We start from the raw sequence: 25026 nt of genomic DNA on the forward strand, positions 1-25026 counted from the left end.
TAGTTCCTGAAAATGAGTTCTAGAATCTTTAAAACTTTAGGTGTATTTGAAAAGCATACAATTGATATTTTTTTGCACAAAAAGGTTTGATTCTGACCTAAGATCACTGAAGGTAGAATTGTAACAGTTTCAAAACTACCTAGAGATCAGCACAAGGAGCCTGTTTTGTCCGGAACAGCAAACTAATGCTAGAAATGTATCTGCTCATCCTCCAAGAGGACCTAATTTGCAGACTTTGTATCCTTTCCAGAAAACAATACAAAGAAGGGACACTTACCCTATTTATGTTTGTCAGTTATGTTTTCCAGTTCAGTAAATTACTGAAAAGTGCAGATTTTTTTTTTACAAGAGGATGTATGTTCTGTTTAGAAATGTGTTCCAATTTGACTGCCTCGGTTTTAATTGTTTATTTATTTATTTTTTTCAAAGGTGGCTTGCACTGATAGACATTACCTTCAGGAATGAGAATAGTTAGTATAGTTCAATAGTGGAAAATCAAACTAAGGTAGTACAGCAATACTGAAATATGTAAAGAGGATGAGTGAGACTCTGAAAGCAGTGGATTGTTGAATTTGTCGTTTGAGACTAGTCACAAAAATATTTAACAAATTCAGAAGCAGTTTCATTGTAGACTATCATATTCATGGTTAATGTTGTTACTCTATTAAAATTATTAAAGTATGTCATATTTCATTAGATCTCAATAAATTACTATAATATGCAAAATAGTTGTGTAATAACTACTCTAAATTAGCTCCTTTTTCAGAGTGACAAAGCCTGTGTGTTGCTAGTAGGATCAAAGAGGTGGTAGTTTTCAGGAAGACATTTCAGCTATGATTTGAAGGATATTTTAATAGTAGACTTATTTACATTCTTAATTAATTCGTACTGTATTCTTAGGAGTAAATTCTGTAAAGTTGTAGAGTCTCTTAAAATACCAGGTTCTTTGTTAAGTGTAGTGTCTATTACATATTTTTGTGTGTTTCTGTGGAGCTATTGAACTGGCATAGTTGTGTTTCTGCAGCAATTATTAATGAACACTTAGAGGTGTATCCTTTGATGCATACCAATTAAAATTCAAGGGATTTTTAATGTTAATCTCACAGCAGAAAATATTCCTGAACACTTTTCTAAAATGAATAATAAATAGCGGTGTGAATTTCATTTGGACATTGGTCGGTGGGTATAATTTTTTTCCTGATTTTATAGTGTGCTTAATCAAGCAGTAACACATTTTGACAGGAATGACAAATTTACTTTTTTTGTACTGAAGATTTGAAGTTTTTCCTGTTTATCCCTTCCTCATGATCTAGTACTTGGTGTTTTGTTTTTTTTATTAAGCATAAATAATAATCTGTGTGTAAGTAACATCTTATTGCAGTAAGTGGAAAATCAGAAAATAACACACAGTATTCTTTACTTCCTACAGAAACCTCCAGAAGCTGCAGCTGAAGATTTACCAGGCCTTTCTGATCTTGTTCCTATAATTAACGATCAGTCTCAGTATATTAACCATTTAGAAGCAGAAGTGAAGTTTTGCAAGGTATTTTACACAATATATTTCACCTGAATATGAAACCATGGTACCCAAATATGAAGAATTGCCTTAAAAACAGCTTCTTGCACTTAGCCTTGAGGTTGATTGTTGTAATGACCAAAAACGAACAAGCCACAATTCAGTCAACACTGAGCCTTACCATGTATCTTGGTGTCTATTTAGAGTCTAAAGACCTTCAAAGACATTTTTACTTTATCTTAGAAATGGAAATAAGCATATTTTTAAGAAGTATTTTTGTACCTTAAATATCCATATAATGACTCCTTCTTTGAACATTCTCATTTTGTTTGAAAGTGTTAACCTAGACTTTTGGTCTCAAGATGTATTTAATTGTCTCAAGGAGCCTTTTACATGCAGTTCCTGTTATCATATAGGAGGAATTGTATGGGATGAGAGAACAAGTTCGAGTGGTTGTGCTTGAAAATGAGGACCTCCATCAGAAACTGAAATTTCTGGCTGCAGAACATACTTTGAGAGAACAAACTCTTCTAGATACCTCAGTAAGGTTTTATTTTTGTTGTTGTATTAATCAAGGTTCAGAGACATAACTCCTATTAATGAAGGCTATATAAATGGTCATCCTCAAACTGAATTTTAGTCAAAACCTAATGACAGTTTGAAAACATGGATTTCCGTAGATAACTTCACAGGTTGCTAACCTAATTAAGTTGTTTATTGGTTCTTAAATTCTACTGTGATGAAAATCATAAGATTCAATACTCACATAATTAATATTTGTTTAAAAATACAGCCTACATAAGTATAACTGAAGCACTAATATTTTTATTTTAGGCAAATACTCGGAACTCCTGGCCTGTAGGTGGTAATGACTATAGTCTGCATCAGCCAGTCACCTCATCAGCAGCAGATAACAAAAATCCAGCTTTGGTTACAGCATCTGTTGGAGAAATAGAAAAATGGCATGTAGAACTGGTTGGTATTAGCATTCTTTACCTTTGGAAAAACTTTCAGTACTTTGTTATTGCTGCAGTTCTGAAAATTATTTTTGTAACAGGCTTACAGGAGGAGTTTTAGTTGACTGGAGCTTAATTGGAGGTCAGGTTTTATTGTCTTAAGCATCATTTCCTCATTATTCCCTAATTAATATTGTTATCCAGTTAGATACGGATGGCAGAGTGTAGCTGCAGATGTTGACTTCCAGACATAAGTCTCAGTTTAAGAACGTCATGTCAGTAGTGGCATATACTATACTTTGGAGATTCTTGGCAGTAACACAACCCACAAGCAAGTGGGAGCTAGTTGCTGTAATTCAGGCAAGCCTTTAGGCAAGCTCTTTTGCAATGAGCCTTACTACTACAGTAGCAGTGCAGGGTCAGTAAGGTACAAAAGTAGCTTTATCTTGTCTGCCTTTCCTGAGCCAAATTACACTTTTTGTGCTTTTAGAGATACTGAGGAGCCTTTGTGATTCAGAGTTGTTGTAGTGCCTGTTTTATTTCTTCAGCTTGGGATGATATTCTAAATTGCTTTAATCTAAATTAATTGGGCAACATTGCCAGTTTCTGAGATAAGAACAGGATTAATTTAAATTTTTGGTGTATTTTATCCATGTGCATGTGTGTGCTGTGGAATTGAAAGGGCACTTTAATTCTCCAAGATAATTATTGGTATCTATTAAGTTCTCACAGAAAACTGTATTTTTGATAGTTTATGCCTCATCTATAGCTGAAAACATCTTCAGTGATCCATAACGCCTATTTGAAAGCTAGTTTTTATAATAATTGCACTTCTTCCTCTGTCATGTTAAAGTGGGAGTATCGTATTGATTGTGACTTCTTTATAAACATCACAGTGAGCTGAATCTCTGGTGTTTCTTTGGCTCATTACCACCATTGTGTTCGCCATTGTTGTGGTTAATTCATTTATGTAGTTTGTGGTAATAGGATTTCCAGGTAATTGGAGTTATTGTGTTATAAATAAATAACTGTTTTACTAGAAGAATCTACTATTTCTGCTGAATTAGGGGAGAGTAAGAGCAAAATGAAGGCAAGATTGAAGAGATTCATCTAAATTATTGTAAATAACTGAAACTGCTGGAACTTTTGCAGTTCATACCATATGAGAATCTGGCACATTAAGTAGGAATAAGAAAAAGGAGGGTTATTCATTTCATAAATTTTCACAATAATGTGAGATACTTAGATTTCTCTGGATCTAGTATTTCAGATTTATATCTTCAGGGGAAAAGAGTGAATGCGGCTGATGTCTGGTTTCTTCATAATACTGTCTTAAAGAAATCTAAAAAACTTTTTTTCTCCCATCTTTCCTAAAGGAGAAATTAAAACTTCTTTATCAAGAAAAAGTCAATATCCTTGATGCTCAAGTAAAGTCTCTAAGGTAAAGTGATTTTTTTTTTTTCTTAAAATTATTGTTGAGGAAATATTATCAGCTCACGACAACCTGAACCATTCTTTATTTGAATTTAAGTAACAGAATGGGTCATGTTGTCTAGTAGTGTCCCTGGAAGCTGGCTTTACAAGAAGCTTTCTCAAATAGAAATGTAATGTAGTTGAATTTATTGCTATTATGTCAATATATAAATTTTATAAATTAAGTTGAATTGTTGTATTTACAGATGTTACCAGGCCTTAGAGCTTTATATGAAATCTTTATTCTTTTTACCCATTTTCCATGTGGAAACTCCACGTCTGTTCAGATAACCCAATAAAAATAAAGTTTTAACTTTTGTGAGCTCTTTCATAATTAGTTCTCTTCTGCTAGTGTTTGGTGTCACAACTTTTAGAAATCTTAAGCACTGAAGTAGTTTAATCCAGATAATGATTTTGGAGGATGAGAACACAGTTTTGAAGCATGCATTCTGTGTTTCCAGTCATGCAACCTGCATATCTTTAAAAATAAAAACATAATGAAAATAAGAAATGTATTCTTCAAAGTAACAGTGGTGTGATTATAGTCAGCAGACTATGGAAAACCAGAAACAGATGCATTCACTTTAGAATTTGGTGTTCTGGAATAAACTTTCCCCTGTATACTTGCATTCATGATGTTGCTGCTGAAGCTGTTTTTTTTTCCCTGAATAAATTGAGATTTCACATACCTGAAATTTACGTAATTGTGTGTTTGTGTCTGTGCAAGTGTAAAAGGACTTAATGGTTTAAATATGCCTTCTGAAGTGATGCAATCATAGATATGCAAAGCCAATCATGCTAGTGAATGTAAAGGAGAATCTTAAATCTCAGCTGTGTATTCTCCTGTCCACTTGGCTTGAAGTGTTAAATATACTCAGAGAAAAAGATTGGAGGTTCAAATGGTCTGAAAACTCCTGTAACTACTCTACTGAAGTTCTTGTTTTCCGCTGAAGGGCATGATCTTTGAAGATATAAGCTCTGCAAAGCATTTGGAGATTTACTGATTTTATTTTTTTTCAAGTGCAAAACTCCTTTCAGTGGGACTATCCTTGTTTTTAACTTTTAGCATGAATTTACATTGGACTCACCAGTTTCTGCCCTAGACTTCCCAACAACAGATCTGTTGTACCACGGCCATCTAAAAAATATATGCAGAGCAAATTCTGTTCAGGTTATAGTGATTCTATTTGATACACTGACTACTAAAATTGGGCAAAGTATGCAGATTTCCCAGATGGAAATAAACATGCATGCTCAGTAAATCTAATGCAACCAGAATGTGTCAGACGTGCTACATGTATGCTGCCCAGATGGCCTGCATAACAAACCAAAAGTTTTGGAATCATTGCACAATTTGTCAAATTGATCTATATGTGCACAGTGTGCATTTGTCTGGAACTTCCTGATGTCAGCATTCCTACTGCTCATGCTCTACTTGGCCTTACAGATGCTTAGAAATTCTAGAGCAAGTTTGTTTGTTTTTTTTGTTTGTTGTTTTTTTCACAACACCTGGTAAAAATTTTGGAGATAAGTTGTTGTTGTTTTTATTATTATTTATTTATTAAAAAACAAAAACAAACAAACAAAAAAAAACACAACCTACCCCTGTTTCCCTGTTTATCTGGAGATGTGGTTGACCTCAAGTTTGTGTGTGGTGATCAGAGTATGTGCTGAATAAACCTGGATTTTTCTTAGGGAACATAGGGGACTTTTATTTTAAGTTGTCACATTCTTGTTAATATGAGAGTAGAGGAGAAATGTGGACTTAATGATACTATAAGCAAGAAGAACAGGAAAAAAAAATATCTTAGGATACTGAAATATTCACACAGCTGATGTATAAATTTATTTACACAGTTTTTATTGCTGATGAATCCTTTTCTCTATTCTTGCCAATAGGTAAGTCTACAATTTTCATCTAATCTTTTTTCTATATAACTCCACTGTTTTCTGGCAGTACAGAAAGAACAAACTACAGTTTTGTTTCATATACATAAATAATTCCGTTTGGGTTGCTCAACTATTATTTCTTAAGTTTTCTTTACGCTGCTGGTGTGTAAAATAATATGCATTACAGGTACTCTTAGAGTTCCTCTTCTCTATAAGTCTTCATCTGTAAGTATATGTTGCATATAAATATAAGCTGTAAAAGTGTTTGACTATTGCTGAAATATTTTTTTGTTTCTTTCTAGAAAAGACCTTTCAGAATCTCAGAAGACATGCGAAGATTTGGAAGGAAGGCTAAAACACCAGAAGTCCCTCGTTTCAGCCACACATTCTGGTCGGGTTGGTGGTCTGTGTCTGAAATGTGCACAGCATGAGGCAGTTCTTGCACAGACACATTCTAATGTTCATGTGCAGATCATCGAGAGGGTAACAAAGTACGTTTGTGAGGTATTTAGTTTCTCATTGAAAGCACAGTTATTTATGTTAAACCACAGAAGTCCTAATGTGTTTGGTTGCATTCGTAAAGATGTGCCTTTACAGGACAATGGAGTCCCAAGTTCAAATTGTGATGCTAAATTGATGGCAGAATATGACTAGCTCAGAACTACTCTGAAATCCATGTAGTTTTTCTGCTTATTCTGACTGCAAAATAATATTAGTCATGTAATTATGGTGGGAAACAGCAAGGTGTGGTGCTGTTAATAGTCATTGTTTTCTGCACTTATTCTACAGGAAAACCCTTTGCTCTGTCAGGACAAATGTTATGGAAGTCCGTATATTTTGATTGATAAGTTCCTTATTTTTCTATAGTTAGAAATTTTTCTTACACAACTATGTTGCACTTTTATTACCAGGGACATCTAGAATACATTACCATTGTAATCCCTTTTTCCTTGGACTTGTTTAATAGGTCTGGGGTTTGGGATAGGATGTACTGCTAACTAATTTGGGTGATTTCCTTTGATTAAGAGATAAATTATTCGCAGCAGCCATTTTTAAATTGTAGCTTTTATTTAAATGATTAAATAAACAGTGATACAGGCTATATATATGTAATGTTGTATAAAATCTATAAGATACGGTAATTTATTTGTCACAGAACATGTGGAAAATCTGAACAAGCTATTAACTAGTACATTTTTGTCACCTTGTGTTATAGGGGGGTTTGAAACAAAAGATTTGAGCTAACCTTTTTTCTCCCTCTTACACCATCATTTCAGTGTCAGGAAAATCTGAAATCTACATCTTTGTGATCTAAGACTTATTAAAGACAAATATATTGCAGTAGGGATTTTCAAAGGGACTAAGTAGTTTGCCTAAATGTTAAAATGAACACACACAACTATTTTACCATTCCATCCAGCAGATGCACACAAAACAGCAACGATTTTCAGTCAGAATTTAGTTGTACCTTACATAAATGGAGACAATGATACTCTAATTGAAAAGACTTCATGTCAAAATAATGAACAGGTGAAATTAAGTACTACGCTCTTACTGATTATGCTACTCCATTTGGTACAGGTCTCAGTCTCTCAGTTATTTCTTAGTTCAAGAAGTTATGGAGGGATGTAGAATTCAGGAGTCTTATTCTTCAGTTCCAGTTTGCAGCAAAGGTCTGCAAACTGGAACTGAATTGGCTTGATCTGAATTACTTGTTGACCCTAAATATATATATTTTTTTTCTTTCTATTTTACATTTACAGGGTAATTTCATATAACTTTGATATTTTAGAAACTTTTCCTTTTTTTTTTTAACATGGATTCCTATGATGCAGTGCCAACTTCAGTGTTATTCAGCTTCAATATGTATATGACTTGAGCTCTGCTGTCTTTACCGTCAGTAATTCTGAAGTGAAGGACCGATCAGCAAGCAATTGATATTTTTAGTATCTGCTGAGTATTCTCAGTACCTAGCAATATTCTGTCTTTCATGCTTAACCCATGGTAGTTCTAGTCTTGCTTTGCTTTTCACCTTTGTTTCTTATATGTTAACATTTTATCTTTGATATACCTGTTTTTACCCCCCTTGTGGGAAGACATGAAAGAAGTCTCACTTTCTTTATATACAGAGAAAGAGATGACTTGATGGATGCCCTTGTTTCAGTGAGACGAAACATGAAAGAGATGCAGCAAAGAGAATCCAATGCTTATGAGCAAGTTAAACAAGCTGTACAAATGGCAGAAGAAGCCAATCTAGAAAAAACAAAGGTAAATTTATCAAAAAGATGAGAGTTTTTGAGTATTTGAAACTGCTACAAATGTTAATTAGTTTTCATGCTAATGAGAGAATACATGCGTAAGACCTCTATCACTGATGTAGTAGCTTTAAAAGAATTGTATTGTGTGAATACTTATGAGCAATAACAGGAACTCTGTATTTGGATTCTTAAGTTGTCATCTAACACCATAGGTTGTATTGCAGTCTTAAGCGATTATTTAAATTCTTATGTAGTTTCACAACTAGAAGATAAAAATTGAAAGATTAGAATTTTCAGAGGCATTCAAGACACATGGAAAGGTAATTCTTATATCGTATTTATGAGCTGCTCTGGAAAGAGTACTTGAAATGATTACAGACACCTCTTTTTACCTCAGATGAGTGCAGTGCAAGAACTGATTAGCTAATGTAATGCTTTGAAGATGAGAAGTGCTGTGTGAATGCTACCTGCGTGAACCTTTTGGAACTGTGAAAATAATAGTGATAAATCCAGTGCTTATCTAGTGCTTATGTTAGACCTAGCTGCTGTATATATAATCAACTAATTTTGACCTAAATTATTTCCTTGATTTTTAGTGACATCTACTGTGTTATTAGGGAATTACTATGGAATTGAGAGGTGGGGCTTTTTATGTTGTTCTCTTAATGAAATGCTGTTGTTTTTAATAGTGGACAAAATTGCTTATTTGGTCAATAGAACAATTATATCAGTAGTGTTTGTTACTATCTATCCAGTTTGTGTGTGGGGGAATGTCTTTAACTGTGAGCAGTGGTGGAAAATATAAGAGTTAGAAATCCTATATACTTATTAAACTTGAGTATTATAGCTCCATGTTTTTTACTCAAAGAGAGAATCCTTTTGAACCCACTGTTCTCCAGTAATCACCTGTTTCACCCCGTCCTGAGGGGTTACATTTTTCAATTGCTAACTAGTTTTCTTTGGGCAGGCAAAGTTGTCTCATACAACCATTATTCACTTACTCTTCTTTAAAACTGTACCAAATACTTTTCATCTATGTAATAAAATAAGAGTAGCAGATCTTCCTGTTTGTTTTTCAGTAGCCGTTGGAGGTCTTTGTAATATTCAAAAAGAAAATCCCTATTATCTTACTCAGGGTAGCTTATGTTAGAAATGGCTTACTGAAACAAAGAACCTTTAATTAAATGGGTCTTTGTACCTATACTACTTCTGACATAAAAAAGAAAGCAGCTCCATATGGTCTCTATAGGCCACCTCTTCCCTGCAGCAAGGAAATGTGAAGTATTACATCTGTGTATAAGACAGAGCAGTAGTCTGTTTTTCTAGGCTCAAAAACTGTAGTAATATGACGGAACAGGAAGAGAAATCTTTTCGTTCTATTTATTTATTCTAGAGTTGCAAGAACTGTGTTTTGCATGTCTACCAAGCTACAGCAATATTAAGCGTACAATTATTCACTAATGCTGATGTTACATTTTCAAAAGCAACAAGAAAAAAAGGATTCAAAGCAATAACAGAGGGATTGCCTTTCCAAGGTAGACTTTGCTGATGGGGAAAAAAAACACTGAGAAGGGTCCTGCAGAATTGACATTAACTAACGGAGACTCTTAGATAATCCTCTAAACATGATCACAGAATCACAGAATCGTCTAGGTTGGAAGAGACCTCCAAGATCACCTAGTCCAATCTCTGACCTAACACTAATAGTCCTCCACTAAGCTGTATCTCTAAGCTCTACATGTAAACGTCTTCTAAAGACCTCCAGGGATGGTGACGCAACCACTACCCTGGGCAGCCCATTCCAATGCCTTTCTGTAAAGAATTTTTTCCTAATATCCAACCAAGCCTCCCCTGGCGCAACTTCACCCCATTCCCCCTCGTCCTGTCACCAGGCATGTGGGATGATCTGATCTGTTTCCCTTGTGAACAGCCCAATACTCAAGGAAACTGAGTACCAGAGACTGGCTTTGAGTAAAAGAAAAATAAGCACTTTGAAAAAAGAACAAGTTTGAAAATAAAGGGTAATAAGGTAGTATTCCTAAACATGGGTTACTTTAGCCTCCTTCAGGTAGGATACACTATTTCAGTGTGTATATATACTGGATATATTCAGAATATACTATTTCACTTCTATCGGTGAAATTAAATCTTTTTTGTTTTTTTTTTCTTTTAGCTTCTTTAGAAGAGAGTGTCTATTGTGCCTCTTAAGTATAAACTTGCTTTTCTTTCAATAATCCAGTTCAGGCAAATAAAAATTACACACTTCACATGAGACACATATATAACCTGTGTCTTATCAGCTTTTCTTTATCTTTTCTTAAATCTTCTAGGCTTCTTCTCTAGCCTTCTGCACCCAGTACTTTCCGTCTGGGGGAGAACAAGTAGAAATGCGTAGTTTAAGTTTTCCTTCAGCTGTGCAGTTGAGCAGTAACCACAGGTTTCCAATGTTTGCAAGGAGTCAGGTATTAGAGGCTGGTTCTAGAGATGTGCATTCAGGAATTTTACATATAAAACAAATAATCATTGTGGTTGTAGAAAAACAGCTAGTTATTTGGAAAATATACACTAAAAATGCTTTCATCTTTGCCCTGACTTCTAAATTAATTTAGAATTTATAAATTATAGTAGGGCATGTATATACATACAAATGTACATGTTTTCAATTTGTTAGGCCTATTTCAGATGTTGACACAGTAGGATATGCAAAAACATTGTAGGAAGTATCTTTAAAAAAAAAAAATCCTTTCTAATAGCAAATTGGTTTCTCTGTAATCATTAGATACATATCACAGTTACGTTAGGTTTCTTTCACTTAAAAAGTAGCTGTTGTTTAATACTTGTTTTAAACTTGTTTGCTTTGTGTTACTTTTTTTTTTTTTTAAGGCTTTAGTTCAATGTGAGCAACTGAAAAGTGAGATGGAACGCCAGAAAAATCGTCTTGAAAAGGAGTTAGCTGCCCAGTTAAATAAGAGGACTGATGAAAAAGAAGCACTGCGGGAAGAAATGAAGAAAGAAAGGGAGGACTTGGCAGCAATGGTATGAGAGTGTTTCTTTCCTATCTGTTTATTACAAGGAGTGCAAGCTTTCTCTAAACTTGTTTGCATGTCTTTAATTTTTGTTCCGGTTTTGGATTTAAGAAGCCAGCAAGTCACTTATATTACTACTCTAAAGCAAGGTTTGTTTCTAGCTTCCTACAAGTAATGTAATTTAGGTTGTAGAGTCAAAAATTCAGTATTTAGCACATGTCAAAGTTAGGACTCTTTGCTACTTTGAACTTACATGATCTATTAATGTTACAATATCATAATACCATTCTAATATGGTATTTTTCAGAGCAGTCTTATTAATGTTTGATTTGCCCATCTGCAGAAATGTGTTGGAATCTCTTTTTATTTAACTTTCTGAAATGGAATCTCTCTGATCATTTATATTGTGACCAACCATTACAACAGAGTCATGCTAACCTTGTTTTACTCTTCTATATCCTAGTGTAATGTGAATATAAAACACAAGTTTTTTCTGCCCACTGGTATATACAGAGGAAACTTAATGCTTAGAGCAGTAAACCTATGAGGTGTGTTTGATTTGCAGCCTCTTCAACCATTTTCTGGTGGAGGTGTGGAAACAATATGGTGACTTTCTCATCTGACTATAGGCTTTTTCTTTTCTTTTCTTTTCTTTTCTTTTCTTTTTTTTTTTTTTTTTTTTTTGTATTTATTATCTCCTTTTAGAAATAAGCCATAAAGATTATAAAACAGAGAACTCGGGCTGAACAAGGTAAATCACTGAAGTGTTTAAAAATGAGGAGCTTCTTCAGTAGTGGTTTTGCATGTGACCTGACTGGAAAGCTTCTAACATAGAGAACTGAGATGATATGGTTGTATTTCTGGTAGTATGAGATCGGAAGTTGCAGCCTTTGACTCCAATTCCAGATGTTAAAACAGGAATTAAGTACAGTAATAAGGATTAAGGGATATTTGATATTTTTAATAAGTGAGCTGTTGTAATTGATCATCAGAACTCTGTTGGCAGAACAAATGGAAATTAAAAAGAAAAAAAAAATTGCACTGAACACAGTGAGCTATCATTAAGCAGTTGTTTGTTCAAGTCATTATCTATTGGAAATTATCTATTTTATGCCATTTAGATTTACTTTAGAGCAGAGTATACAGTCTAAAATACAGCCTACTAGACAAGCACGTTGTGAATTATTCTACTAATAAAAATTACACTGTGTCTCCATATCACTTTGTATTTCATCACACCTGGTGCTGTTTTACTGAAACTAATCCCATCTCTGGAGTTCTAGTCTTTTTTTTTTTTTTTTTTTTTTTTTTAAATCATACACTTACATTAAATGACATAGTGAAAATATGATGATGTCATTCTTGGTAATTAAGGATGATCTGGGATGACTTTCTAGAAATCTTTGATCTATATTTATGATTTAAGTCTACGTATGATTTAACTAGTGCTTATGCTTCAGGAAAATGAAATGGTAGAAATAGCGTATTATGCATTAAGTCACTCTCCATGTGAAATTTTATCACTTGCTCTAAGAAGTTAAGAGGAGGAGAATTGGCATGATCCCCAAATCAGGTGGATGTATAATGAGTGAAAAATAGTTATGAATATATAATCCTCTAGGTTTGGCTTTGAATTCCTTTAAGTTAACCTAGAACTGTCAGATACCATTATTTCCACTTTTATTAGTAAGCTTCAGGGCTAAATAGCTGAAGGGTCACTGTCTCTGTTTTATTGTTACTTTTTTTCTACCATTCAGCAAAATTTGATCTGAATTAATTAGATTTTTTAACATATGATTTCAGTATGCTTCTTGTACAATATTATTCTTTGAGTTACAGTGCTGAAATATTAACTGAACTTGGAATTAATTTAAGATGTCATTGCAATGGCAGTTTTCTTTTTACTGGTGCAAGAGATAGCTGGGGGAACATGGTTTGATTGAAATTAATCCTACTTAAGGATTGATAAGAAGGTGTTAAATAGTACTCCTACAGCTGCGAGAGTAATGCAGCCAGCTGCTTCTGACACTTTTCCCATACTAACAAATCCTGGAGACTATTCTGATTAATTAAAAAATTAATCTGTAAATTAATAAATTTATTATTGCTTGGGATTAATGCAAAATAATGAACCTATTGTTACATATTATTTTGCTACGTAACTACAGTTCCTTTCAAGGAGGAAGTCCAACAGGGTTTAGATCTGTAGCTGCTTGAATTTCATTACTGTAGTGTTCTTGGGCATTTTGCAGGTGACAGCCATGTCTGAGAATGTTGCCATGTTAGAGGCTCAGGTAGAGAGAATTACAAGGGAAAAGAACTCGCTGGCTAACCAGTTAGAAGAATCACAACATCAACTTGCATCTCATGAAACGGAGATGAATAAGGTAAGCATATTTACAAATAAGTCTTGAGCTTGCTTTTCCTTGTTGTTGTGACTTGAAATATGAGAATTTTTTTTCTCCATTTTCCTATGTATTGGTAAAGAGCACATGATAAATATCAACTTCATCTGAAGAAGACTCCAGAGACAGTTTTACAAGTAAAGAGAGAAGTCTGTCAAGTCACCTTGTGATCCAAAAACTATGCTTACTTTCTCATGGAATATGTAAATCTTATTTAAAATTGCAATCCAGTGTTTCATTTTAAAATTGCATTAGGTGTGAATGAGACACCACAGTATTCAACCCTGTCCTGTAATTTCTTCCTCTGGGTTATGCAGTGTTAAAGGGAGCAGTAGTAAATTACTGTTTTTCAAGTATTTTCCTGTACAAAATGCTATGTGGTATGCTGTTTTATACAGTAACGTTGATGGTAAGCATTTTACAAAGAAATCTTTCTTCCAGTTAAGTACTATAGTTTAAAATACATGTATTCCTTCTGTTTTCATATATAGATAGATAGATAGATCTTTTTTGTTGTTTTTTTAAAGTGTATTCATATATATGTCTATGTACATATATCACTTCAGGGTGTGTTATTTTGCATGTTTCTCAACCAATTAGAGCCTTAATGTGTGTCATAACGTGAGAAGGACTGCAAATGTTTTTTCTAAAACTTATGCTGGAGGATGACATATTATTGCAGTAGTTATTTTTTATTAGCTTAGTTTTATCAGTCACTTTTTATAGAAATAAATTCAACTTAATGAATATGAGGGGATGCTAAATTTTTATAAAATTGACAAACTGCAAATGACAATTTGTTAGCCTTTGACGTGTCTTTGTGCCTGCCCAGTAATCCTAGAGCTAATCCTACCTACCTAGCAGTTAGTTGCAGGATTTTGGGGAGCGATTCATTCTTTAGGCCTCCCCTTCTGGAGAGTTTTCAGCACTCTTATCTTCCTTACCTGCCCCTACTGGTAGAAATAGGTGGAAGGAAGTACTGTAGAAAATTTACAGCAAAAAGCCAACCAAATGAGTTAGAAAACTTGATTCAAATTCAGCTGAGAAACAAACAAATGAGCATTTTAAGAATGTCAAAACAGTTTGTTTTACCACTTCTGAAATGTAAGAGTTTTGATTTTTCCAGACTGGGCTCGTGGATGGCTGTAGCCATCCATGGAGGGAGCCAAGGAAGGAGGGAAGTGATGTATATGAATATCCACTGGTTTGAAGGAACTATTATAACAGTAATTTGAAGCAATTTCTAGGGAGAGATGACACTGGTTCCAGTCCTTGCTTGAGTTAAGTGATACAAAGCTGAATAGGCTACTTTACAATAGTCAATACTATATTTTCACTGCACTGTCCTGAGGAACTGGAGAAGGGTGTCCATGACTGTGTGCTCACGTGAGAATTTTTACACGTCCTAGAGGAAAGTTCTAATAACTGAGCTATTGGGACTAGGTACTTTGCTATGACAGTTTGCACTGGTTGTGTGACATTTAAATCCCCTTATGGCTCTGACTCATCCAAATTAAGACTAATAGTTACTGGTTTTAATAATGGCAATGTTTTTCCTTTTGAGTTATATCTGAAATGCTTTTTTACCCCTGCGTGTACTAGAAGGCTGGGGGGAAAAAAATGTTTGGGGTGAGATTTTTTTTTTTTTTAACCTTTGTTATGAACTACTAGGAGGCTGAAGAATCAGTTATTAGGACAGCACCATCTGCTGATTTTTCTGTGTTTCTCAATTTGTACCATGTCCAGAGGAGACAAAGGCAAGGATGGCTGTATTTTTTTTTATTTCCCTTGGAGAAAGGGACATACTACATCTTGTTCACTCTTAATATAAAGAAAGAAGGACTTAGATGGGGCTGGCAATCTATGTAGCTGCATTTTAGGATTTTTCAGTTGCCTGTCATATTTCAGTATTAAAAAATAAATAAAGGAAAAAAAAAAACACATTAGAACATTAACAGTCTTCAGAGTATTTGCTACTTTCCATTATTTGCACTGGAGCTAAATTCACAAGCTCTCCTCCAAGAAAATTATTCCTCTACCCTCTAGTGCTTTTGATTTGTAGGTGATGCTTCCTTGTAGTTATAACAGTTGGTTTTGTTTGTTTTCTTCTATAAGGTTATTTGATTGCCCTGTGCATATTTACTTTTCCTTCTATTTTTTTTTTTTGGGGTGGTGAAATGTGAAGAGACTGAAAATTAAAAATGAATTTAGACTGTAGAATGTGTGAGAGGAGGTTGCTGAGAAGTACAGTGGACTAGCAGCAAACTAAAAATGTGCATATTTAGGAAGCAAGTCTGAAAGTATGAACAGGGCAGGCAAACAGGGTGAGTTTGAAACAAAGTTCTCTGAGAGTAGCTGCAAGTAAACACATTTGTGTTTTCATTGGGGAATGTGAGGGATGGCAATCTTGCATATGTTCGTTTCATGTTAAGGTGAAATGAATAGGCACAAATTAGAAGTGATTGCACAGGATAAAAAGCAGACAGCTTATCCCCATCCTTCTCCATTTCCAGCAGATAAATTTAAATAGAATCCATTAAAAATCTTAGGGAAATTGGAGAGCAATAGCCCTGTACAGCAATAGTTTTGTGGGAGGGATTGGGCTCTCTCCCTCAGGCACTTTGAAATTGAGCTGTCTTCAGGCATTAAAAAACAAGATAAAAAAAATAAGAAGAGGGATAAGATGTTGAACATCTCAGCAGCACAGAGTACTTGGCTTTGTGGAAGTGATCTTAAATGTCTGTAAATGCTGCTTTGATCCCTTTCTTCTGGCCCATGCACATATATGATAGAGGCAATTTGAAAATAATTTATTTTCATTTTGTAGTAAGTCTATAGCGTTCTGATCCAACTTTGAAAATTATTGTATTAACATCTAAACATTTTATTTCTTAACAGCAGAGAGCTGGCAAGACAAGAAACTATGCCCTTATATAGGAGTGTGCTAGATCCTTTACTTCTAGGTTTTGAAAGTGTTGGCATAGACTTTCTTGGGATTTTAAAGAGAATGGGAGAAGAATATGAAAGCAACAGTAGTTTAACAGTGTTTAGTAGCACATATATTTACAATATAAATATTTATAGTTAGCAAAATCTTGATCCAAATATAATTGAATCTAGAAGGCACTGCATATTTCAAAGTTAATCACTATATAGAGAATTCAGATCCACCTTTATATAAAAACATTTATCATATGTAGTCTTTAAAATATCTGTAAATTGAAATACGTTGCATTTAAACGGCCTCTAGAGGGCACCAAAAGATCTAATTGCAAACCTTGGGCTATGGGTTCTTCAAGCTACAGATCATGTTGTCTGTATAATCTAACAGGTGTGTGGAGAAATGCGCTATCAGTTGAATCAAACCAAAATGAAGAAGGATGAGGCAGAAAAGGAGCTCAGAGAGTACAGAACAAAAACTATAAGGGAGCTTGAAATTAAGGACCAGGTAAGAGATGATACTGCTATAACTTTGCAGTTATTAGAAGCCTAAATAGGGTTATTTTGGAAGTTGGAATGATTCGTTTTTCTAATAGTGGTCATTTATTACTGTTAAATGGTTTCTAAATTAATGGCAATGAGCCAGCTGTTACTGTTAAATAAATACCTCTTGGTTATGTTATTCTTGTTTTCAGCCCTAGTATGTTCAGTTTTACATAGTACTCATCCCATGTTTTCATATAGAATTACTCTATCATATGAATTCATACAATGTACTTGAATTGTATATACTGTATACATATGTTTATACACCTTTTTTCTCACAAATAAATCCACATGTAATTAGGTATACATATAGCGTGACAAAACAGTAAGAAGTCCAAGTATAACCTAACTATACGAAGGGGGGGAAAAAAATCTCTTCCAGTTTCTTTAAAGATTCAAGGATAACAAATGCAAGGCTTCATGGAAAAGTTTTTTTTTTTTTTTTTTTTTTTTTTTTTTTTTTTTTTTAACAAAAGCACAAACAAAATATTTTTTTTTTTTAAAAAGTCCTTTTAGGTAGGAAAAAAAAAATAAAATAAAAATTCCAGTAGACATTGGTTGTTGATTATCTAAAACTGTGTGTTAAACAAACAGCAAAAAAAAAGCAGTATATGCTTTACAGGTAGACTGTGAGAAAACATCCCTTGCAATAAGAAGGGTTATTAGGATTATGTGCAACAAACTTGGTAAACAGCTTGAATTGGTATACTCCGTGTCTTTTGAAGTGCCCTTTTTGTTGAGGTTCTGTCCATTTTTTCTCTAGGTATTCAAACTTGTAGTTATTTCTTCATAAGCTGTGATTTTTCATATGAGAGTGAATGTCTTCTGAATACACAGAGGAATGTATAAGACGCACAGAAACATAATTTTTATATGGATTTAGTACTTAGAGCAGTCTATCCAACAGATGTTAAGTATTTTTTTTCTTGCAAATAAGTGAACAAATCAGATCTTGTGTACGAAAATATGTAGTAAAAGCAGTATTTCCAAAATTATACTTTATCCACCAGTTACCCCAAATCTGTGTATAGGACAGTAAGTTTACTGAAACAGTAAGTATACTAAAGTGTGAGCTTGGACTACAGACAATATTAATTCAAATTATAATCATAAGGTACCTAAAATCAAAAAGTGAAGTCTACTAGATAAAATAATTCTTAAATATGTAAAGAAAAATCATACAGCCTAGAAAAACAGGGGCCTTCCAAAGCCTTTTGTTTTCTTTTTCTGTTTGTTTTGTTTTTTTCTTTCCTCCTGCATCCTTTAGGCCTAAGGACACTTTTAAAAAAAAAAAAAAAAAAAAAAAAAAAGGCAGGCTTGTCGTCTGTGTCTTGACAGATATCACAGATAAGAGAGTTGGCATAATCTTGGCATACAAATAAAACAGGATGTGTTTAATAAGATATTTGAAGAAGTATCTTGGATTTTAAATCCTGTTCTTCAACTTGCTTCAGGATTGCCTTCTGAGCAAATTGCAAAATTTAACAAAATATTTTAACCTCATGTATCGACATACTGGTATTTTATTCAGTGTGGGAATGAATACACCAAAATGTGGTAATTTATAATTTGATATAATTGAAGTGATGGGAGGGGGATTCCCTATCAGTAAAGATTATTAGAGTAATTCAGTAATTATCTAAAGTAATTATGTAGTTCACATACGATTGTTGGTTCCTTTTTAAAAGAAAGGGGGGGGGGGAAGAAGGAAAACAAACTATTTTTCAAAATACTTAGGCTCAGTATCTAGCAGCTGGTTTATAGCTGTGACTCTAATAGTCAAGAAAGTTCTGTTTAGGTATTACTAATATTAATACCTATTAAATAATATTTTTAAAGGTAACCAAAAGGAGTTGTTTTTTTAGTATCATTCACTAACTTTGCTTTAAAAAAAAAGTTTAGTTACTGCAAATCATTTCCTATAAATGAAATGAAAACAGCTTAATCACATTTAGTTTTGTATTTAAAGAAAACCCTAAAATGTTTCAGCTTATATGACACCAAATAGCAAACAGTAATCGTTCTTTGGTCTCTCAGCCATGACCTGACCTTCTGGCTAAGACACAGAGTTGATACCTTCCGTGGCCACCATCTGTTCATAATAAATACGTATTTATTTTTTAAAAGTAGAGAGACAATAGTGTATAAACAGTGTCACTATGCATTTACTGTTTAAAAAGAAAAATATATTTTTCAAGTTCACTTTTGATACATTGAATATGTTTCCTGTTTCTTGATGTGATTGTATTTTTTTAATTACACAGATAAATTTTAGTTTTCAAGCTGTACTTTAGTTGATAGGTAATGACTTCCTAAAAAGGATTAATGTTATCCAGGTGTGTCAGAACAGTCATAAATTCCCATATGTACAATTTGGAATGATCAGATAAGTATCATCTTTAGTTTATCTATAAATTTCTTTGAAAATGAATTTGTATCTTTTAGGAAAATTAAAGGAAATTATATATTTGGTCTTTTGTGCTGTTTTTTTCTTAATGTGTACTTTTCTATATTTATTACTCAGCTGGGACTAATTTCAAATATTAACACTTTGGTAAGACTACCTGTTACTAACATTTGATATATCTTAATATAAAGAAGCAATGATCAATGCTACCATTTAAATTGAATAAGTATTTTGTGATATCATCCATCATGATCCTGATTAATGTTAGGGTTTGGGCCGGAGGAGGGAGGAAGAAGGTATATACCACAGTTTCTCAACACAAAAACTGCATCTGTTCATCTGGCCCAGTAGATCATAAAGTAGCATAACCTACTGCCCTCTCTTTTTCTGTCTCAGCTCTCCCATTGTGGATGTAGCTGTGCTGAAAGAAAATACTTGTCCTTCCTAAGAAGGTAAAGTATTATAAGTTACACGGGTGTAGTGCCTTCATGGCAGTAAACAGTGTCCACACTAGGGGTTGTACTAGCACAGCTATATCAGAGGAAAGTCACGCCCTAGCCTAAATAGCTGTTATCAGAGCAAAAATTGTGGCATGTTTGACACTGAGGGACTTCACTTTTGTAATACTTTTTCTGTGAATTTGGAAGCACTGCATGGCATGATTTGTGCATTTCTGGTAGAATTTTCTTCTGGAAATATGAAGTTGTTTTTTTCTCAGATTTGCATTACTTGCTCTTTTCTGCACTGCATTATAAAAAATAAAATTAAGTCTACTATTAATCGTTTGCTTTCTATTTGTCTGTAAAATCATTTTCATTTGGTTTATAAAATCTTCCAAGCTTCAGCATGTAGAAGTTTGTATTACTGGTTTACATAGTCCCTGCCAGTTTGGGCATCTTCCTTATTAGAGAGTTCTGAGTGGTGGTGTGAGACCACTGGGAGTTAGGGCCTTTGAATAAAGCAACAAGATGTGTTCAATCCAACTTTATAAGATCAATCACTTGAATTTTATTTTTACCATGGAATACTGAAAAAATAATTTTTGTAGAAATCGAAGCTTCTACTCTTAAACTGAAAAACAAACAAACATTTTTAATACCATCTTTATAAAATTCTCCAAATGTAGTTTGAAGCAGGGGGTAGCAGAATTCTGCTGTGTACCTTGTAGGTGACAGAATGAAAAGCTCCAGACATACTATACTTCCCCTTCCTCAGAGTTTAACAAGTTGTCTGTACATAATGTGCATGAGCTTCTGAGCCCAAATAAAGAGATACTGGAGTCACTGATATGCGCAACCTCTACACATGGAAGGAGCTGTACATGACTGCATTTATGTGTTGTATGACAGAACGTAAATGATGTCTATATGCACTATAGACTGAATGACAATTTTGAAGACAAATAAAGATCTGGCAAAATTGCAGTCCAAAAGCATTTTGCCAAAAGGTATTTTGGGAATGTTTATCTCATTTGTCATAAACCCATGATTTATAGTAACCTAATTTAGACATTATAAATGGAGAGATTACTGACTGTCTTCATCAGAAATAAAACAGGTCGAGAATTTGGGTGTATATCCTGGAAATGCTGAGAGCGTGTCTGATGCAAAACAAATAGGATCTTCTGAAGACACTGATTCCCTGAAATGTCGCCTTATGAAGAGATATCAGACTTCTATGAGTCAGGTTTTAAAAGATTAGGCTTTTCACAAGCTTGGACACTTAGAATATCACCAGATGTTTTAAAACTCAATAAAACTGCAAGATTTGATAACCCTGTTGAAGATGGGTTAGGATTACGCACCAGTAGTTAGAAGAACTGTTAGAAGAATGCTCCTTTTTATACTGAAGATTTTGTGACCCCATTAATTACAAAGATCTTCTGCAAGTTCTGTTTTTAAAAGAAATTGTAAAGTTAATAAGCAAATTTGAGTGCTGTTTGTCAAGGAGGAGAAAAAAAAAAAACACAGACAGCTTGAAATGCTTAGGATACTATTTTCATACCTAGTCAGACCTTGAATATAATGGCCTTGAGAGTAACAAAAAAAAAAAAATTGCTTTTGGACAAGAAAGCCTTAAGAAAAACAAAAATTTTGTGATAACCTTCCACTATAACCAAACTCTTCTTAATATATAGTTCTCTTTTCTTTTTCCCTTCCTTTATTCTTTCTTTCTTTTTGACATGCAGTGCACTGATGTGAAAATAGGTATATGAGGAGGGAGTGAAATATTACTTTAGGGCTTGCTTTGATAATAATTTTCTGACTTGTTCAGGAGGAACATGATTGTTTTTATGACAATCTAGACTTACTAGACTCAATGTTTTTTAGGAAACACATTCATATGGAGCCCTGCAGTATATAACAAAGAAATGTCTAATTGCAGTTACGATATGGCTGCTGCTATAGCTTTGCTTTCTTCTGTCAGCCATCCCCAATGATCAGTGAGGATCATCAGTCATCAATATACTCTTTGACTTCTTTTCACGAGAAAAATCCCTGGGACTGGGATTCCCAGTAGTAGAACTTTTTTGTGCTGCTCATTTTCTGTACCAGTTTGCTTCTTCAGAGCAGCAGGCCTGCTAAGAGGAGTGAGCTGAGCTCTGTCAGCCCTTGTTAGTTATCAGGATTTTATTTCTCATAGCTGCAAGTAACCCCAAGTAACATTGGTCCATGTTCTATCATCAGGTGTGGTGTTACCCTTTGAGCACATAAAATCATTTATGTGTATTACATGTTATTTGAAATAGGAAGTGTGCAGCTTTTGGTGTACCATGCGTATATGTTAAACTTACAGAAACGCTTATTTTCTCTATTTTTTTTTTTCTAGGACTAGAAAACTAGTGGTTTTGTCACCATTTGCCATCATTTATCTACTCCAAAGAAAAAGAGTGTAAAAGTCCCTGACTATCACTTGTCTGTTGTCACTTTGTAGTTTTTCTTAATGTTGTACAGGGGAAAGAAAAAAAGAAAAAGAAAAAAAAAGAGACAGTCCTGCATCAGTCATATGAAAGACATATTTGAAAGGATAAAAGAAAGAAATTTTATCCTCTCCTGTTTCTCAATAGTGAAGGAGGAGTAATCTCCTTCATTTGTTTCTATATGCATCCCTCCTTTTCTGAAATTCCTTTCAGTGAGTAAGCCATCTATTCTCTATCACCCTATTTTCCCCTGTACCCTCACCCACAACTTCAGTCCTTTTAAAAAAAAAAAAAAACTTGTTTCACTGTAGTAGAAAATCATTTTCTGCTAGTGGCTGCTGAGCTGATCTGTAGTACAACAATGTTGTCCATGGGTTTGGAAATTCTGGTCCTGAAATAGTATTGCAGTACAAATATTTTCAAGGAAATAATGAGGTAAAATCCCTCTACAGCATATTTCAGCCACTCGCTCTTGCTTGTTTTCCAAGGCACTTATCCACAATATCCAGGGGCCATGTTGCTCTTTAAGAAAAGTTGCACAAGGACAGAATAGCAGTAAGAATAAATTAAGCAGTAAGAATACTGCTTAATTTAAAAATTGTGTGTGCATATTCATAAATACATATTTAGCAACATGAATCTTGTCTTTCAATTTTTTCTTGCCCTGACTGCAAGTAACAGATAGAAAGTTTGCTTCGATGGGATTTAAAAATGTTTGAGATCATCCCTCCTCCATGCTATTCCTAGTCCTTTCAGTACCCTTGTTCCTTTGTAGCAAACTGTAGCACCGTGCCTCTTGGTTCCCAAACGTTTTGGATGCAGGGGATTTGTTGCTCCTGACCTTTGTGTAGCTGATGGCTCTGGTCTTAAAGCTTTGCACTTTAGTACGGCACACAGGGTGCCATGGTACTGCCAGGTGTCATTACATTTCTTAACAGTCTAAGAACCCTGTGTGTTTATTGGGGATGCTTCTGGTTTTGTTTCTGCTCATGTCAGTTGTCTTTCCTGTCAATATATGAATGAGTTCTCAATTTCATGCCTAACTTAGGATTTCTGTTTTGGGCTAAATGATTTGTAGAATTTGCAGTTGTTTTGTGGTTTTTGAGAATTTACTTCAGTTGAAAAGGTTTACCTTTGAAAAACAGATTTAGCTTTCATAACTGCTTTGGATCCCCATTCAGGTTTGAATAGGAAGCAGCAGCAATTCACATAGAATTTAAAAGGGAGAAAAAGATTGTTGGGACCTGGCAGGGGTTAACCTTGTGATGGCCCTAACTCTCCTTACAAAGTTGGATAGTTCTTCAGGTGCAATATGCTATGTCAGATGGCCATGCCTGGGAGGTCTGAGGTTTAGAGACTACTCAGATCCGAGACTTGCTTGATTGATACCCGGATTAGGATAGAAATGACTGCAAGTGACCCCTGCTGCATGTGAGCTACTAATTTTCTTTCCTCCAAGTAGAATACCTTGAAATCTTGCTGTAAAAACTGCTTGTTCTTTTTTATAGTTAAAAACAACAACAAAAAAAGTTTCATTGCTTATAGTAGCGTATGACTGTTCTGTCCCTGATTAATTAGTAGATAAATAAGTAACATTGAGATTAGTGTTAGACAATGCAAAAATTCCCTATTGCTGTTATATATCATGTTTAAGTGTACTTGAAAGGCCATATTGGTGGTGACTCTTAAAAAGAGCTTAATTTTAGCCTCAGTCTTGTGCACTACCAATAATTTCTGTGCTTTGAAGGGCTATTTCAGTAAGTGAAACTAAGCATCTCAGCACTGGGACCTGTAAAATTTTATTATGTTTTATTCTGAAGTGTATGTGATTTTACAGATGTTGATTGCCTTTTGGGGGTGTATCTGCAAACACGAACAATCATAGTAATTATCCATCACTTTCTGTTACTTTATCTTTGTTATTCTATTTCTTGGTTCTATTTTCTATCCCTTTAATATATAAAAATTAAGATAATGAAATATGAAACAAAGAAAAGAAAATATTGTAAATTCATGAGAATACCTTCCCCTCCAGAACTATTGTACTGCAGAATTTCTGCAATGGTATAGTTAGTGCAGAATTTATTTTTCAGGTTATGTTGTGCGTTTTCCTACCTGATGTGTAAGAGTACTGGTATAACAGTGAATGTCATAAATCACTTTTTAAGTCAGTTGATTTCAGTATATTTTTGATTTGTTAAAAGGCTTTTAGAGTTGTTTTTGCATTTAATTCAGAATGTGAGTTTTTTATCACTGCTTAATCATTCTCATTTGTTTTTTAAAAAAAGCATTTGTCTTTTCTGTCAGCTTTGCTGCTATTTAAAATTCTATGAAAAACATCTGCTAGTTTGGAATTTAAAGTTCCATTTTTCTGCATACAATAGAATCAGCATCAGTATGAAAAGAATTAGGCAATTATTTTAATCTTTAATTTAGCTTGTTTTGAATGAAATTACTTTATTATTTCATTTTATCAGATTTTGTAGAGATAAAGAAATGTCTAGTTATTTAAACAGCACGTTTTTACAACACACATAAGCATTGTTAGGTGAAGATAATTTCAGATAATTCATGAAGAGGGTATATGAAGGTTGATCCAGTATTTGAGGGCTACTATACGTTTTCCAGGAAGTTGCATTTATTTCACTGAATGAGCATCTCCAGTGTGCTCATCTAAAAAAGCGTTGTG

The 25026-nt window shown here is 34.0% G+C and overlaps 1 protein-coding gene across 1 annotated transcript in view; it reads left to right on the top strand.

Annotated features, from left to right (window-relative positions):
• Positions 1-25026, top strand: part of SDCCAG8 (SHH signaling and ciliogenesis regulator SDCCAG8) — a 109550-nt gene that overhangs the window by 12290 nt on the left and 72234 nt on the right. Inside the window, 9 exon segments of the mRNA XM_032185286.1 lie at positions 1430-1543; positions 1933-2058; positions 2351-2491; positions 3849-3913; positions 6138-6326; positions 7965-8103; positions 10977-11129; positions 13372-13506; positions 16856-16972. Coding sequence (XP_032041177.1) covers positions 1430-1543; positions 1933-2058; positions 2351-2491; positions 3849-3913; positions 6138-6326; positions 7965-8103; positions 10977-11129; positions 13372-13506; positions 16856-16972 — 1179 coding nt within the window.

This window comes from Aythya fuligula, chromosome 3 (assembly GCF_009819795.1).
Source record: "Aythya fuligula isolate bAytFul2 chromosome 3, bAytFul2.pri, whole genome shotgun sequence".
NCBI lineage: Eukaryota > Metazoa > Chordata > Aves > Anseriformes > Anatidae > Aythya > Aythya fuligula.